This window comes from Calypte anna, chromosome 2 (genome assembly GCF_003957555.1).
Source record: "Calypte anna isolate BGI_N300 chromosome 2, bCalAnn1_v1.p, whole genome shotgun sequence".
Classification (NCBI taxonomy): Eukaryota; Metazoa; Chordata; class Aves; order Apodiformes; family Trochilidae; genus Calypte; species Calypte anna.
This window is the reverse complement of record NC_044245.1, coordinates 103637487-103655904: the sequence shown is the minus strand read 5'-3', so window position 1 is coordinate 103655904 and position 18418 is coordinate 103637487. Positions and strand designations below refer to the sequence as shown.

The window sequence follows — 18418 nt, the reverse complement described above, 5'->3', positions numbered from 1 at the left end:
TTACTATGAATATTCCAAGCGTTCTCAGTCAGATTTTCTGAAACATATGATGTAGATACTTACCTTGCAGGGGACCACACAAGCAAGCAAAAAAGTTTATGGCACTTCTTGTTATGTATTATCTTTGTACCTTGTACATAGAGTTTCATTAGTCAGCCAAAAAACAGACTCCAGAATTCAATTCCATTGCTCTGTTCAATGTGAATCCATAGGGCTTTTATTTGGCTTTTCATGTGAGCATTTAGACAGCAACAGGGATATGAAATGCTGGTGGTGGGAGGAAATCACTAGTTATCAATGTATTCATTAGGGAAAAGACGGAATATAATGAAGTTCCAAGTCACAAAGGTTGCAGACACCTCTTTAACTTTCTTCCTAGTTCAAAATCACATAGCAAAGTTGGAGCAGACCTCTAGAGATTGTCTAGTACAAGCCCCCTGCTAAAACAGTCTGTAATATACTTGCTCCAGAATGTCCACCTCTTCTCCATTTGCTCTTGGAGTCAATGCAAGGTACTGAGGTTTTTTTATCTAAGAGACCTTCAGTCATCCACGAACCACCTGTAACCATACCTGGCTTAACAGCAGATCATAAAAGACCAAGATTCTATGGTGTAGTTTATGATGTCAGCTCTTGGCAAACAGAAGTAGAAAAACTGAAAATTTAAACCAGAAAAATGCAGTTCTATGAATGGAAAGTGACTGACCCATGTATTTCACACAACAGAAGGACTCATTATCTTATTAGTAACGAAGACCTCACCTCAAATCTGCACTTTAAATACTGCGTTGAGTTTTGGGCCCCTCAGTCCAAGAAGGACATTGAGGTGCTACCACCATGTCCAGAGAAGGGCAACAAAATTGGTGAAGGGTCTGGAGAACAAGTCTTCTGAGCAGCATCTGAGGGAATTAGGGCTGTTTAGTCTGGAGAAAAGGACACCTTGACACGCTCTGCAACTACCTGAAAGGAAGCTGTAGGCAAGGTGGGTGTTGGTCTGTTCTCCCAAGTCAACAGCGACAGAACAAGAGGAATGGCCTCAAGTTGTGCCAGGGGAGATATAGACTGGGTATTAGAAAAAAATATTTACTGAAAGAGTGGTCAAACACTGGAATGGGCTGCCAGGGGAAGTGGTGGAGTCACCATCCTTGGAGGTGAACAAAAAATGTCTAGACATGGCACTTTGAGACATGTTTTAGTGGGCACAAACTTAATGATTCTGTAAGACATACAACAACATAGTTTACAAGACTTAGCAGAATGGGATGTGGAGAACAGTCTACAGGAGCTGGTTTCAAAAAAATTGCCAATAAAACCCTGGTGACTCCAGGCAGGTAGCTCATCATGGTCCTGTCAGACTGGCACTAAGTATTGTGGTTCAGAAATCACCATGCTGACTGTTGCAGAGTGTGATCACTCTGAGGACTGGCTCTTACCGAGGTTGGAAAAGGGCTCCATTATCAAGAATTACACTCCAAATGGGGTTCAGGAAGTTTCTCCTTAACCCCCCCTGCCCCAAGTTGCTGTTTCCACCCAAGATGCAGTAGTTGCAGTTACAAGATGTCTCAGACACCAGCTCCCTTCCCTTTCCCTGTAACTGTCTGGGCCTTTCTGCACCACTCAGATACATCTATAAGCAATGTCTGGCCTGGCCCCAAATCTCAGCAAACCAGCTCCCCTAGCTACAGTCCTATCTCTGCTTCCCTCATCACCCAAAACCCCCTCATGCAAGAGGGGGTTTTCAGCATGCAAGATAAACAGGCAAGTCCCAGCCCCATTTTTTTTTCCTGACTCACTGCAAAAAACACCAAAACAAAACAAAAAACCCGATTGATTCCCTCCCCATTCGCATCACATGATCCTTGCTTTCCCAGCTAGATCTCCTGAAAGGCACTTTAACTCCAGGAAGGCAGGGCACCCTCCACTCCTTGTAGTGCCACATACCATCTAGACAGGAATTTCACAGGGGAACTGCCTCTTTCATCCACAGTTCCTACAGCTACCTGGCTCATGCCAATAACTCAGACCTGCCATGGACAGAGAGGACTTTTAGCCCCTTTTAGCCTGCACATGCTGCTCATGCATAACCACATCCCACTATCACCTTACAAAAAAAAAAAAAAACAAAAAAAAAAAAAAAGGAAACAAATGTTTGCCTGAGTTGCCATCACACACAGGCACCCTTCAGCCTGAGCCACATGCAGTTCTCCATTCCAGGGTACCAGCTGGTCAAAAGGAGCCTTGGAGTACTCAAAGCACTGAAAAAGAAGGATGAAAGTATAAAAAAAAACCAAAAACCAAGAGATGCTCACTGGAGCTCTCCAAACAGCTCCAGTATACATGCTGGATCCCATCCCCATGACAGGCTACCAGTGCTTCTTGCCAGCCAGGAAAAGTAGCTCGCTGCAGCCAGTTGCTGAAGAATATCCTAACTTTTTTTTTTTTTTTTTAAATTTTCATTCCAACAAAATAAAAGGAAAAATCTGCCAAACACACCAGCAGCCACAACAGACAGCAGTTCTTCATTGGCAAGCACCTCTTCCTCTGAGGGAGCCAGTTTTCCTTTCCCCTTTTTGTCTACTGGAGACACAAAAATGCAGCCTCTCCCTTTCTTCCTGGACGAGGGCAAAGGGACTTCGCGAAGCTGTTGAATGGATGGAAATCAAGCTCCTATGCAGCTTCAGCTCTTCTAGTTCCTTCTATACATTTAGTGATTAGAAAACCACTAGTTTAAATCAGCTTCACCTGTGGCCTTAGCCAGCCTGTCTGAGGGGCACCTCTGATGCACCAGGAGTGCTTGCAGGGTTAATTACAGCTGACAGGTTTAAGCAGCTACTGCCTCTTGGTTGCCAGTTGCTGCTTCCTCCCTCAGAAGAGATGCCTGATAAGCAGAAGGGCAGGTTGGGAGTGTGTTATTGAGTCAAATGGGGCTGTGAGATCCATGTGTTGGCAGGACTGCTGGGGTCAAGAGCTCAATCCTCTGTCTTGCCTGCCCTAAGGCTGCAGTTTCACAAGCAGCTGCCAATGTTAGCAGCTCCCTCATGCCAAAAGGGGAAGGCATTTTCTCTCCGCCTCTGCCTTCTCTTATCCTCCCTGGTTCCAGTCATAGGGTTCTCAGCCTTTCTTGGCCTAACAGAATATGATCCAGTTTTTCCATAGATTTAATTTTTTGCTAGCTCAGTGAGCTAAATTTGCTGGCCTACAGGGGTCCCTTAGGTGCTAGTGGGAGGGTGGTGTAAGGAGCTGAAGCACACCGCTGAGGGTGGGGACAGAAAGGAGAGAAAATAGTAATAGGAGCTTCCCCTTTTTGGGGTCAGTCAGCCCTTACAGAGGGTCACTGCATTTCCCAGAGCTGTAGCCCAACAGGACACTCTTCAGAGGTCTATGTATCGCTCTGGTGAAAAAAGACATAGCCTAGAAACAAGTAATTTTTTACATAGTTGCAGAGGCACTCCAGCAGTATTACAGTAGCAGTAAGCAAGGCTAAATAAGCATAATTTTGGTGTTAAATCTGTCCTAGCCACATCCTCTAATTCAGTGTTTCCTTCCCTGATCCCCTATTTTTACATTAGTACTGTGCTTCAACACTCCTGTTCACATTAACATCTTCTGAGGAGAGTTAATTTCTGTGAAGTTTGTGTTCCTTCAGTGAAATGACATTTGCTGCCAAGTTCACACTGGCATCAGTGCTTCAGAATGCTGCCACCTTCTGCGGAAAACTGGACATGTACTCATCTCCCTCTATCCCATGAATTGTTTTCCCGTTTTGGAACTTAATGGTATATATAAATGTCTGTCTCTTTATTACTTCCCTGACGTAAAGCTCATTGCCATTCCAGTGAGGGATGCAAGAAAATCTAGCTTTGCTTGCTTCATGTACCAAAGGAAGAAGGATGGGAAAATAGAGTGTTTCACTTACAAAGTTAGCAGTAACATAAAGAAATGCTTTTATCATCCTCCAGGAAATTTACAGGCAACCCAGTGATTAAATTACCTTTCAAATGGAAAGTATTCTGCGGGTTACTGAAGGAAAGCAGGAGACCACATGCTGCAATATTCCTTGTAATGTCACAGCGGATAATAATGTACTAAGGAGGATCTGTTACGAGGAGTTATTTATAACACTTCTTCCTATCAGCTTTTCCAAAAATTGCAGCTGCAAAAAATTTCCATTTGTCTAGGAAGGCAGTTAATAAAGAGACAAGAAAAAATTTACAGGCAAAACAACGTATCTTCCAGGTAATTTGATTTATCCATAAATTTTTACACTACTCAGCAACTTGACTGCAATTTCCAACAATCCATCCCATAACCATAGTAGCTATAGACATCAATAAAATGTTTGGACATTTATAAAAAAGGCAAAAAAAGTTTATTATAAAATTTAAAAATAGTAAAATTTTAGATGCTTCACACACTAACAAGAGAGTATTTGCAGAACATCTGCACTGTGTAGCTTCCAGGTACTAAAACACTTGTATGGTCTCTGATCAGAAAACTGTACCCAGAAATCTGTACACAAAATCAGTAATATCTGGGAGAAACCGTGCCACATGATACCATTCAAAACCTTTTTCTCTAACATCTTCCACAGTCAGCTATCAGTTGGCTGTGTCTGTACTAGCAAGCAGAATATACCAGGAGGAGTGGATATGAACAGCAAAGCTACTTAATGTTGAGATCCTGACACATATACCAGACAGATGTATTTCGGGTAGGTCTTACTTCAGGTTAGCCCAAGCCTGGTCATATAGATGGAGTGCACTATGTACATGAGGTATCTCTATATTAGTCTTCTAGTTAGGATCAGCCAGGGCAGTTCTGAAGGAAACCACCTGATTGCATTTACTTGTCTCAAAGCATGTATAATGGGTTCCTTTTGAAGGAAGCCAAACCCACAGGTACAACCCCAACAATTTCTAACCCTAGCAGCCACTGGGTGACACCGGATGAGACTGGTCCATCAGTGGTGTGGGTATCTAATCTTCATCTCCCCTTTCTTTTGCTTAAAACTTTTTATTACTTGCCAACAGAGACATTGGATATTCTCAAGTCTAAGCCTGAGGCAATGAAGCCACAGTGTAAGGTTAAATGAGGTACAAATCCATTACCCATAGTAGCAAGGACTAAAATATCCAAGACAATGGGGGAAAAAAAAAAATCACAAATACAAATGAGTGGTGAAACACTCTGCAGAACTCACCTTCTAAAACAGCCACTCAGTATCTGCAGGGTTACTACCAAACTTGGGAGAACCTCACTGTACTTGAGCAGGCAGCTCGGTAACTCAGAGCCTCCAAAGAAACAGATCCTCTGCACGACTGGGACACATCCAGCAAGCCTCTGCAGTTTCTCACAGACAAGTGACTGTCCTCTTTCATGCTCAAGCCACAAACACTGACATAATGCTGTACCTGCGCTAAGGAAGGCAACTTCTGCCTGTGCACCTAAAGCAAAGCTCATTAGCAGGAAACCCCCAGCAACCAAAACAAATGTGACCTTAGAGAAGCTTCCAAAGGCATTGCAAGGGCGGAGATCACTTCCAGAACAGCACCAAACCTATTTCTCAAGGGATTTCCAAACTTATTTGTGTGAAGTGGCCCGCAAACTTAGGAAAGAAAGACTCCCGGGACGGCAGGCTGCTTTAACAGCACGACCAGGAAGCCAGTTTGGCTTGGGGAGATTCTTCATCTGGCATTTGGTTGTGCCAGCACTGAGGGGTCACCGAATCACAGCGGGCCGACACCGCCACTCACTTCCCGCATCACCACTACCCTGCGCGCACGCCGGGCTGGTCCCTTCTCCTCGCTCCCTTCGGCGAGGAGCTGAGCAGCAGAGGACGGGGCTTAAGAACCAACCCGGGCGCCAACCGGTGCCAGCCGGCTGAGCCGCTGGGATAACGGTGCCAGGATGGACCGGGACAGCGGCAGCACATCCCTCACCCGCTGAGGCGCCCGGGACCAGAGAGCGGGTCCGGAGGGCGAGGCAGAGTCCGGCGGAGGGGCCCCGAGGGCGGGCGGTTGGGGGGGTGTGTGCGTGTGTGACCCAACATCCTGCGGCGGGCCGTGCCGGGACGGGCTGGACCGGCCTTCCTCCCCGAACTCCCCCCACACCGGAGGCTGCGCTGCCATACCCGCCGCGCCTGCGCGGACGCCATATTCAGCCTTCGCCGGAAGTGGTCCCCGGCTCCAGCGGGAGGCGGCACAAGCGGCGGGACCGGGGGCGGGACGGAACTGTCCCCGGTGCCCGGATGTCAGCACCGCCGAGGTTGGGGCTCGCCGCTTCGCAGTGCCGTAGAAAGGGGGCGGGAGCCGCGCCGACCTCGGCGCCGTAGCATTGCGTGCGCGTCCCCGCCCAGGCGGCCCCGAGGGGGCGGGCGGGCGGGCGGGCGCGCTCTTTCCAGCCTCCCCCCCTCCCTTCCTCCTCCTCCTCCTTTCCCCTTCGCTTGCGCGGCTTCGCTTCGCTCCGCCCCCTCCTTCTCCTCCTCCTTCTCCACCTCCTCCTCCCTCCTTCTCCCCCTCCTCTCTCCCTCCCACCCCCCCGCAGCGGGCGAGGAGGGCGGCTCTCGCTGCCGGCACGTCGGTGACACTCGCGCGAGGTAAGCGGCCGCCTGGCGCCGGAGGGCGCGGGGGAACGAAAAGGGGGGAGGGGGAATTAAGAAGTTTGGACACCCCACACCCCTCTCCTGACCCCCCCCCCCCTGCCGCCCTCCCCTCTCCATCCGTGTGCCGACGGCTACCGGCAGCCTTCCCCCCTCTCCCGGCCCCGATCCCGGCCCGCTCGGTGTCCGGCAGCCGTTGCTGGGCGCGGAGCGGTGCCCCCTGCCCCCGCTTTGGGGCCGAAAGGCCGGCGTCTCTTCTCGGGCCTGCCTCGCCGGCCGCCGCCCCGGCTCAGGCCTTTCGGCCGCCGCTGCTGTCTCCGCGATCGCGGATCCTTCTCGCCGACTGAGTGAGAGCGGGGAAGGGAGGAGGAGGGTGGGCTATGGGCTCTGGTGCGAAAGGGTTTCTACCCCGCAGCCTCCGCCTTGTCCCTCGGTGGCGCTTGCCTCGGCCTGAGGAGCGCTTGGCCGGGTGAGGGGGCTCCCTGCCAGGCCTGCTCCAGACGGGTTGTCACGGCGGGGCGCTGAGGCGGATGACACTGGGCCACGCTTGGAGGAGGCCTTCCCTTTTCTCCCTGCCTCTTGAGTTCCGTCGTGGGGTCTCAGCCGGGAGTGGGGTCTCGACCTGGCAATGAAGGCTGCGGGATAGTGCCGCGGCAGTCATCAGGGGAGGCTCGTAGGTGAGAGCCCAGCGCCCTTATCAAGCCGCTGGGCCCCCAGTCTATAGCAGAGTTCAAGGGCTTGCCCCTGATTTAAGGGTTTGAGGGTGTGGGAGTTGCGTGCTTCTGTCTTTCCTCTACTTGGACCAGAAGCTTTGATTGTTGTGTAGTTTGTTCTTGTACTTCCGTGTCGTCCCGTCTTTCCATAATCTGGTTTTTACTAGAAGGGACTTCTTCAGGGCAGAAGCGGCCAGTTCTTGAACGTCTGGAAAAGTCCTTGATCTGTTGTGCGAAGTATTAGTGGGGAAGAAATGACTGTTCAAGAGCTAGTTCTCCTTGTGGGAGGAGGGCGTATCTGTCAGTATCCCGAGAAGGGATACTGGTTAGGGAAGAATTATATTTGCTGTTCTCTGCTTGAAACTCTTGAGTATGCTCTGTCATGTGGCTAAGAGTGACTGCGATGTCTGTATACATCTGGAAAAAACCCAAGAAGGCCTAGGTGTATGCAGCCTGTGACATGGTGTTTTCCGATCCTGAGAGTCAGTGGTGTGCTCTAAACTAAGAGAATATAAGACCAAAGACTTGCTCAGCAACTAGAGCTGTTATTTTTGGTGTGAGTGGCTATACTGCAGCTCTGATAAATAATCTTTGACTTCTGGAAACCCGTAGGCTTGTGAAGTGTCACAAAGCTCTCGATCTGTTAGTAGGAAGGCATACAAATTCTGTTATACCTAGTCCTTAGGGAGAGACGTGGAAATAGCACTATGAAGAGTATAATTCTGTCTCAAATATGGTCGCTGGTCATGCAGCTTCCTTAAAAGAGAAAGGCAGAAGACAGCACCGGTGTCTGGTTAGAAGTGTCTTCATAAAAGAGTGGATACGTGGAAATGGAGTTAAAGACAGATTAAAGTCTGAAAGGAAAGAAAAAGTACAGCTTTTTACTTTTTCCTTTTGGATAATGAATAATTATTAAAAGGAGCTTTATACAAGTATCTTGCAAAATATTTGAGAAATACATGCTATTGTCAATACTGTGAGGCTTACTGTACTTGTAATGAAATTAAAGTATGTTATACAGCAAGTAACTAAAAGTTCCTGTTTGACCTTAAAATCTGTCAAATTTAACATTAGATTAATTAAGGCTTGAAAAGTAATACAGTTTTTTTACAGAAATATTTCTTTGTCAGTCTGTCAGATGCAAAAATTAGTAGGTAATTCTTGACCTGAAAAGGTCATATGAAAGTTCTGAGCACTGAGTCTTTCCGTAAACTCAATTAAAAAAAGATATTTGTGAAACTTTACTGAAAAATTAGTACTTGCACCATAATAAAAACAGTGTATTTGAATAAGAAATGTTAAAAGTTTCAGAAGCCACAAATAGACGTGAAGGGTGTGATCAACCAAATGTGAAGACTTTTTACTGAAGATCTTTGCTGGTATTCAGATTCTCATGCAGATAAATTTCTGTATCGTTAACACCATTTAAGTTCTCATGAAAACATAATTTTTAACTGGCCTGGGCAAATGTCTCAAATAATGCTACTTTCTAGGCTTTCTGTTTCTGATTTATAGCTTAAGTCATACAAGAAAAAACTGTTACAGGTGGTTGCTGATGGCTATGAAGTAATGCCATAGCAGAACTGAGTAGACTTAGTAGAATCTAATGGGTGTATTCACTGTGTCTGTCAGGCACAGGATTGACAGCAGGCCCACTTTTTTGTGAGATAGAAAAGAGAGAGCATCAGGCTCTTTGCTAGAAAAATATGAAAGTTTGAGAAACTTTCAAATAGTAATATTGTACTATTTGTACTATTGTACTAAAATGCCACATCTCAAAAGGTAAAAAAGCGTAAGACAGTAATGCTTAAGACAGCAAAATGCCAAAAAATGTTGGCTATTTGTAGACCTTCTTTAAGAAAAATCATTATTAAAGAAACTTCAAAGTTAAGCATTGTTTGAAGGGATGGAAGAGGGTGGGAATGCCAAATTTAGAGTCTGAGAAGGAAGTTAATAAAATGCTCACCTCATGAACATTTTCTGTTTTTCATAGGTGGCATGAAACGTCCTGTTTGTAAGCATATGCATAAGGAATGCTCTTGGCACACCTTGATAAGTTACTTTGGCCTAAACATCAATTGCCTCTTGTAAAAACCTGTAAGTAAAATAGAATATAATTTGAGATCGCTTTGATGATTTGCTTTGAGATCACAGTACGATCTGTCTCTAAAAGGATATCAGTTTTCTTAATTTGTAAAACGGGCAAAACTGTGGTTATATTAACTGACACTGCAACAACAGCTGACAAAGACTAAAAACTGAATCAGTTATTGTGTTTTACAGAAATGGCAGCTCAGAAGAGGAAGTCTATGTTAGTAGAGCCCTCTGCTAAACGTCCAAAGCTGGACAGAAACAGCAAACAGTCATCGACCAAGAAGCAAAAAGAGGTCCCAGATATAAAACATGTTTCAAATAAATCAAAGGGTGCAGTGCAGGAGAAAACTGTACTTAAAACCTCTGTCAAATCAAACAGGTCAGTGACAAAAAATAAATAATTGTTCAAGGTTACCTTTCTAGACTAAATTAGTACAGACACAATCTAAACAGAATGAATTTGAGGTAAAGATACGGCTAAGTAGTTAAATAATAGTAGTAGGAAAATCAGGCTTAAATCATTAAGTATGATATCTGCTGCATGATCTTTCTCTGGAATCACATAAGTGTCTTTGAAATCCAAAACAATTTCCTCCAAAAAAGTTTCTGAAGCAAAAATATGTCTATTACTGTATAAGCTAGTATTTCCATTTGAAAGCCCCAAACATCAACAATTAAAAACTGCTAGAGATGTTAAAAAGTATTCACCTGGGGTTCATAGTTCAGTCTTGCCATGCATAAAAAACACTAAGTGCTACACTTAAAAGTAACCAGGTGGAAATGAAGTATTTTTAGAACTGTTGCAGAGAAAACTCCTGTAAAAGTATTGAGGATGCAAAATGTAGCATCCGTTTGTTTTTTTAAAAAAAGAATAAAAAATAAAAAGAGATATGGTTTGTAAGAATGAGAATAATCCTATAACTTCTACTTTCTGGATGCTGAAAAAATATTTTTTTTAATCTTTCAGCAACAACACCAATGAACCTGAACTAGGAACACGCATGACTACAAGATCATCAGGACTCAACTTGAATAATAAAACAACACCTGACAGAAAGGTCCAGCAGCAGCCTAAATCTACAAAAAGTAAGGAGATATGCCAGAAAAAAACTGTGCAAGAAATTCCTAAATCAAAATGCCTAGTTGCACCAGATGAGCCAGTAATGAGGAGATCACAGAGACTACAGCAGTTAACAGGTGTACATGTACCAGCAAGATCCCTGCGCAGCAGAGAAATTAAAGAAGAAAAACCTGTGGAAGTTAAAAAAAGTAGTCAGACAAAAAAACCCACTCACAGTGTTGCAGCAAAAGTAAAATCTGTTGGAGAGAAAACAGAACAAAAAACTACAAAAGTAAAGCCAAACAATACAAATGAGGATAAGGAAATACGTGTAGAAGTGACCAGCTCTCTGAAAGAGAAAAAATGCAAAGCTGACAGTAAAAATGATAATTCCAACAGCTTTCATCACAGTCTTCAAAGGTCATCATTATGTCCTGATCATAGTCTTGAGGAAGTTAAGAAAGACCAAATGGATATTCCTATTCCTATCAATGCAAAGAAAGTGGAAACAGATTCTGCTAAGCCAAATTCTAAGACAGTAACTAAAGAAAAACAACAAATGCATCAGAATGTAAAAAACAGTACAAAACCAAAAAAGATTTCGCAGCCATCTGCAAGTGAAACAAATGTGGCTGATCAACCAGAGAATGATGCAAAATCCAAAAGGGTGAGCATCCTAGAACTTTGTGAAGAAATCGCAGGTGAGATCGAGTCTGATACAGTAGAGGTGAAAAAAGATTCCCCTGTTGCTGAGTGTAGCAAGGCAGAAGACAAGCATGCTGATGTACAGCTTCCACAAAATGAAATGCTCACTCAGAAGGAACCTACTCAAAGTACTCAATACAAACGTTTTTTCCCTAGCAAAAAAGTAATGCCTGTGAAATGCACTCTAAATGGTAGAAGTAATTCCTCAAACAAAAACTCTAAATGGACCAAAATTAAGTTACTGAAAGCTAGCAACATGAAGCAAAGTAACTTAAATTGTGCAAATGCTCCCAAGCTTGCTTGCTTAAAAGATTACTCTGAAATTTCAGAGGCAAGTCAAATAGGTACAGAAGCAGAGCTTTCAAAGACACAAGGCAAGCTGTCAATAACAAGACTCTCTGAGAGTGAAAGTGCAACTTGTGTGCAGGTGAAATCAGATCCTTCATGTGAAAGAGCTGGAGCTAAAGAAGCAACATTAGAAATAAAACAGCCCACAAAGAGAGGTGCAGAAAATGGTTTGTTGTGTAATTTGACAAAACATTTATGTGAGCCAAGACCAGATGAGGTAAGTAATTTTAATTATGGTGTATGTATGGTGTATGGTGGGAGCGTGTTCTAACTCTGTTCTGTTTTCTGAGAATGCCATGCTCAGAAAATTTATTTTAACAATTATTTTACTGAAACTTACAGTTTTCAAATGCACTACAGAGCATTTACAGGGGTGTTGTCATAGACAGGATTATAGTAATCTGGAATATGAATCTGTTACACTCTCCTAAGTTTTGCAGTTAACTAAGTGTTGATTGATAACGTTTCCAGCTGGAGCTGGAAGTTGTACAGATTCATGTGAGCACCTTTGAATTACTTAAGCTTGCATAGCTGTTCTGTTCTGAAAAGGTGTACTAAAAGAAGTGTGTGGGGGGAAGAGTGTTCTCTGTGAATGATCTATTAAAACTTAAGATTTTAAGCACAAAACTGTTCTGTAGGAAGTATTTTACAAGCATATATGAAGAGAAGATTTTTTGCAAAATTAATACCTCAAACTTTAATATGGACTAGCTAGTTAGTTGCATTTTGTTTCTTTAAAATAATGCAGAATAAGGAAACTGGTACTGTATTCAAGGTGTTAATACTTAAGTGGTTGGTTTTAGTAACTGTTTAGAAGCATTAAATAGTTCAGGTTATTATTTAATGTTCTCTGTTTTGTTTAGAATTTTCGATTACATTTGGAATCAAGTCCAGAAAGTTCCCCGGTAAAGAATGTTACAGCTCCCAAACCACCAAAACAGTTTAAAAAAGAACCTGGAGAAAGTGAACCTCAAGGTAACTGTTTACTACTGATTTTTCCTCTTCTGACCAGTTACATAGGAAGCATAAGTCTTCCTTTCAGGTGAATCTTTCACAGAGGAAGGTACAGTTGGTGCAGAGCTAAACTTCTGGGACTGGAGCTGCTCACAGTTGTTCTCATATTTCTCTGTCACATCCATGGCTGCTTTAGTAGCAGTGGATGTCCTTTTATCTCTGGGCCGTGCACTGGGGAAGAGAAGTGGCTGTTTTTCTACCCAGCTCTGCTTTTAGTATGTCATTGTGCTTTGTGCTCCATTTGAGTAAAAGTGACAACTTTTTAAAAATACTAAACAAGCAAACAGAAAAAGCCTCAACTAAATACTTTTGTTTTCCTTGTAATAAAGTAGTAAAACTTCCATATTTCAGTTGGATTATTCTCTTGGTTTGGTTTCTGTTAAGGATTCTCTGTTGGTTACTGCTTCCTTTGAATAAGTATCTGCATTTCTTTCTCCTAAACTGTTCTATCTGACCATGACCGAATCATCAATTGAATTATCACTCCCCTGTTCTTATTACTCAGTCTTCATTTATCAGCCTGTGAATGCAGTTTGTCAAATCTTACAATGACTCAAATAGGTTTGACTAAGATACATTATTGGTGGATCACTAGCATCTCTTCATTGACTTCCATCTTGATATTTCATCCTTTTGCTTTTGAGTTTTTGGGTTGTTACAGGTTTTGCTTTGGTTTAAGGGTTTGTGTTGGTTTTTGTGGCCTGTTTTTTTGGAGGGGTGTTAATTGGGACTTTCTTGGTTGGTTCAGGTTTTTTGTTTGGCTGATTTTGGGGTTTTTAAATTATTTAATCTGAATATGAGTGCACTATTTAGCTCAATGAAATAGTTTGGTTTTTTGCATGCCGCTCTAGGGTATTTTTGAAGGGAAAAAAAATTGTGCTATTAGAGAATGTAAAAAAATGATTTTTCTTTCTTTTGCTGTTCTTGGTTGTTTCATTTCCATAAGTGATATAAAACATACATGAATTGATGGCATACCATACATTATGATTCTAATACTATGGATAGTTATTTATGTGGGTGTCAGTATAAACTGATTTAAATTTCTTTGTAGTTTCACTACTGATCTTGCTTAGCTGCTGACAATTCACTCTGCAGAACCACTGTGGAAATTTTGAAGAAAATTTCATATTTTTAAAGTACATGTGGAGAAACATGAGTACTGTCTCAAGGTTGAAACTTTCTTTTTTTATTGGCCATTAACAATCTGCAATATTGTCCTGAATATGTTTTCATACAACACTGTTTGTGTAGTTGAAATTTCCTTTGAAAGTAAGAACTTTATCATGAAGTTATAATCTTTGATCAATTGTAGGTTTGGCTGCCAAGCAATTGACACAAACTTCAGTTACAAATCAAACTTCTGAAACTGAGCACAGGTATAGTATTTCATACATTATGAAATGACAGTAACCTTCCATAGACTTGAGAGAGGTTTTATTGTAAGACTGACTGTTGTTCTGTTGTCTCCCAGCCTCAACTTTCAGTTTCAAGTAAGTGATTTGTCCTTTACAAGAACAGACAAGTTGTATCAAGGGATGGTTTTATTATGTGAAGAAACTTACTAGGCAAGTTATTTGTAACTGCATATTTATTCTATAAAGCAGAATTTAAGAGAGTTGGAAAAGCATTTCTGATGGTCTTTTCCTCAAATAAGAATTATTTCAATTCTGCTAGAGTTTTCAATCCTTACATTATGGAAGTCTTTTATATATAATATTTTTAGGTGGGGAAGAGAATTAATTGCTTATTGTTTGTGAAATGAAGGTGTCAGCTGTTAAAAAACTACTCCTGTTCTTAAAAACTGACTAAACTGTTCTTATTACTAACAATTCAAATTTACATTTTATCTTTGAGCATGTTTCGTGTTGTAGTTTTTGAACAATTCTGACATAGTCTCTGTCTTTAGCTAGTTACAAGCTAAAGACAGTAGTTTCTTTGTACTTGATACTTTGAACAGCAACTTAATTCACTCAGGTCTTAGTATGTAGATACTGTTTTCTATATTTATAATGGAGAAAAGAAAAAATGATACAGTCAATTTTCAAAACATATCTGAGGCCAGATGAACATTTCTGAATGAGGCCTTTTGTACATATTGAAAACTCTAACATAAAGGAATTTCACTGAAAACAGGTGAAAAGGTAGAGGTAAAACTAGTTTAATGAGTATTTTTAGGAGTTTCAATAAATATTACACTAACTCTGATTTTTCATATTTTTATTCTCAACTGCCAGATGGCTTTATGGTATCTACTCAAATTTATTAACTTCAAATTTATTAGATGAAAGTAATATACAGTTTGAGCAAACTCAAATTTATTAGCTGAACAAGGCCATATTGCTTTACTATTATTTGGTTACAATTTTTTGTTTTTAGAGCTTTCTTAACCCTGCTTCTCATACAAGGCAAAGGTGTAAGCCATCATTCTTTCTGTGTTAGTCCTTATATATCATAGAGTAGTGTGCATAGCTACAGAGTAACTCTCTTTGGGGCCTTGTAAGAAAAGGTTGCAGCAGAGAAAAGGCAAACCTGGAGATAACTACTTAATGCAAAATTTGGGGCACCTGACAGGGATAAAAAAATTAGCTCTGATTTAGCACAGAAAATGCTGTTTTAAAAATGTCTGGCAGGAGTTTTTATTTTGGAAAAAGCTCACTGAATTAACCTGCTACATGTACTATGGCAGCTGCTGCAATTAAGTGTTTGTCCTGGTGTACTTTGTTTGCTCAGAAACAAAAAATATGTAAACACCCAGTTGAAATACCACTATTTTTTGTGTGTTTTGTTTTTGTAATCTTTATCAGTTTTATCCAAACCTTTAATGAATGTTATATTTCCCCTGTATATAGTAGCAAGTTCATAGAATGACTTAGTTGATGATGTATTATAGTACTTTTCCAGTGTTTCTTTTAGTCGTGACGTGGGGAACCTTAAACTGAGTGAGAGATATTCCATTGATACCCATCCATTAATTCCTTGGGTCCTCTTTTCCCTTCCTTCACTGCTAGAGAATAAGTTTGAAATGAATTTTACAGATTTATGACATCTGTTTTATATTGCCCCAGTTATATTTCTGGAAATATTTACATGGTCTGCTTTAGCAACCTGATGTGTGGTGCCTTAAACTTAAAACCTAAACCTTAAGTAGGAAATACGCAGCATTAGATACCATCAGTCATGCTGTGAAAATGCCTCAGTTAAATGTCTGTATTAATGGTTGTGACTAACCTACCTCACCTGATGATAAATTTTAATTTTTTAATGAAAAAAATCTTGTACTTAGGCTAGTCATAAACTATTTTTTTGTTAATATTTTAATTCCTTTTTTAAAACTGTCTTGCATTTCAATAAAGTTTAGTTACACTAATCACAACAGCATTGATTATCTAGGATGACACGTAAGCAGTCTCTTTTTTAACATGAAATATATTTATATTTCAAGGGTTTCATTGTCAAATCCCTCATTAGCATCAAAATGCAGCAACTTGTTACCAACTGAGGAACATGCTCAGAAGCTAAAAGAAGCAGGAAAAGATGGTGATAAGCAACTGGTTATAGTAAGTAATACCCTTTTATAAGGCTTATAGTTTCTAGAATATATTACTTTTGTAGTGTAAAATTTGTGGTTTTATGAACTTGTCTTAATTATACATACTACTATTGCCACTGTAAATAATTTCTGAAAGTAGAACCTGTACTAGATTGCCATTCAGTATTGATGTTTGCAGACTTAGTGTTTAAACTGATTCTTGTTTAAACGAATTTCTGCATTTTTGTAATAGAATTACCGCTCTGTGAAAAAACAGTTGTTTTAAGGAGGATGAACTTGCCTTTACTTATGTGCAAAGTCCCAGTTTCTTAAAGTAGGTAGGAATAACCTCATGGCACCAGTACAGGTTAGGGAATGACCTGTTAGAAAGTAGCTTTGTGGAAAAAGACCTGGGGGGTCCTGGTGGACAACAGGATAACCATGAGCCAGCAGTGTGCCCTTGTGGCCAAGGTGGTCAGTGGCACCCTGGGGTGCAACAAGAAGCAGGTCAAGGGTGGTGGTTATCCTCCCCCTCTCCTCTGCCTTGGTGATGCTAAATCTGAAATACTGCTTCCAGTTCTGGGCTTCCCAGTTCATGAAGGGCAAGGAACTACTGAAGGGAGTCCAGTTCAGAGCCACTAAGATGATTAGGTAACTGGGGCATCCATCTGTCATATGAGGAAAGGCTGAGAACTGGGTCTGCTCAGCCTGGAGAAGAGGAGGATGAGGGGAGATCTCAACAATACTTATAAATATCTAAAGGGTGAGTGTCAGGAGGATAGGACCGGAGTCTTTTTTAAGTGTTGCCCAGCGACAGGACAAAGTGCAGTGGTCTGGAACACAGGGATTTCAACCAAAACATAAGGAAAATCTTCATTACTGTAAGGGTAACAGAGCACTGGAACAGGCTGCTCAGGCAGGTTGTGGACTCTGGAGATACTCAAAACCCACCTGGATGCCACCCTGTAAATCCTACTCTAGGTGATCCTGCTTTGGCAAGAGTTGGACTAAGTGATCTCCAGAGGTCCTTTTCAACCCCTAACATTCTGTGATCTATGAAAATTTTAGAATTTCGGGGGGAGTAGTGCATCTGGCACATAGTGTGCAAAACTAATATCAACAGATTCATTATTGCATTATACAGATTTCTATTGTTCTGAGACAAACTGCAATTTTTTCCTGTGGATTTACTAATTTTTACTGTAATATTTAAACATCAATATTATCTTGTTTATTTCCTATTGGCTACCAAATGCAGGTTGATCTTTTAAAACAAGAAAACACAAAAGGAGAATGGAGGGAGTGGTGCACAGTCACTTAAATATCTTGTAGAATCACACAGCTTGATAGTAAAGTAATTAGAAGTTTTGGTTGTGTTTTGTCAGATAACCCTTGAGAAATGAAAAGCTGGAGCTTGGAAGCTACAGAGGCAGAATAGAATGCAGACCATTAGGAAGGAGGACTTTGTAATAAGCTTCTTATGAAATTGCCCCTGTCACTTATGTAACCGGGTGGTCTTGTTAAATTCCAGGTTTTTTTTCATTTAACGTCTGGATTATATGCATGAAAATATTAACTGAAGTGGAACCAGATGAGTTATGAACACTCTTTTACCCATATTGAAATATCAGAGCTTGTGAGAGCTAAATATCCTTAACTTGCCTATGGTGATAAAAATCTAGGCAAGTGCTAAAAATCTCACAGGGTGAGAAATGAACCATATCTAATTTCTCCAGAGTATTTCAGCTGTTGTATCTTTGAAACACATTTTACCAAGACAGTTAAAATGCATGAGTAAGTATCTTAGCTACATTAAAGGATTGCAAGAGTATTCTTTTTTCAGTAATTCTAACTTAATTTTTCCTCATGTGGTAATAGAACTTGACTGAGGAGCTGCTAGGATTTTTTACAAGAACTACACAACTTTCTGATTAGTGTCTGTAAAAAGCTTATGTAGCTCTCCTTCACAGTATTCATACAAAGAGATCCTTTGCAACTTTTTGGCTATGCTGCCTTGTTTTCAGCCCGAATTAGGAGATTAACATTTTTTCTAGGTATTCAACATTAAAAGTTTTCAGTTATTTACCTGGCAAAATTGTAGATGCTAAAGAATGGATCATCAATGAAGAATACTAGGTAAAGTGGAAGAGGTGTAATCTTTTATTTCCTTTGGGTATTTCTGGAAAATAAAAGCGAGCACTGTATTTAATTTTCCAGTGTGAAAGTAAGAGCTTCATAATACCTGACATATTTCAGCACTTCATACAAATGTAATTCACCTTGGTTCAATTGAGTTCAGAGTAGGATTTTTGTTGTGTTGAAAAGGCATTTTGGTAATGGTTGTAGTTCACTAT

At 41.3% G+C, this 18418-nt stretch overlaps 1 protein-coding gene across 3 annotated transcripts in view; it reads left to right on the top strand.

The window, feature by feature from the left end:
• The first annotated feature begins 6299 nt into the window (after positions 1-6299).
• ESCO1 (establishment of sister chromatid cohesion N-acetyltransferase 1) overlaps positions 6300-18418 on the top strand; it is a 34825-nt gene continuing 22706 nt past the window's right edge. The window contains exons 1-7 of one of the 3 annotated variants that reach the window (XM_008497593.2): positions 6300-6595; positions 9305-9408; positions 9595-9784; positions 10373-11735; positions 12382-12493; positions 13848-13911; positions 15978-16092. In XM_008497593.2, coding sequence (XP_008495815.2) covers positions 9597-9784; positions 10373-11735; positions 12382-12493; positions 13848-13911; positions 15978-16092 — 1842 coding nt within the window. In that variant the 5' untranslated portion in view covers positions 6300-6595; positions 9305-9408; positions 9595-9596. Of the gene's footprint in view, positions 6596-6752; positions 6946-9304; positions 9409-9594; positions 9785-10372; positions 11736-12381; positions 12494-13847; positions 13912-15977; positions 16093-18418 lie in introns of those variants that run through there. The other 2 variants (XM_030444074.1, XM_030444076.1) reach the window with 2 other exon arrangements.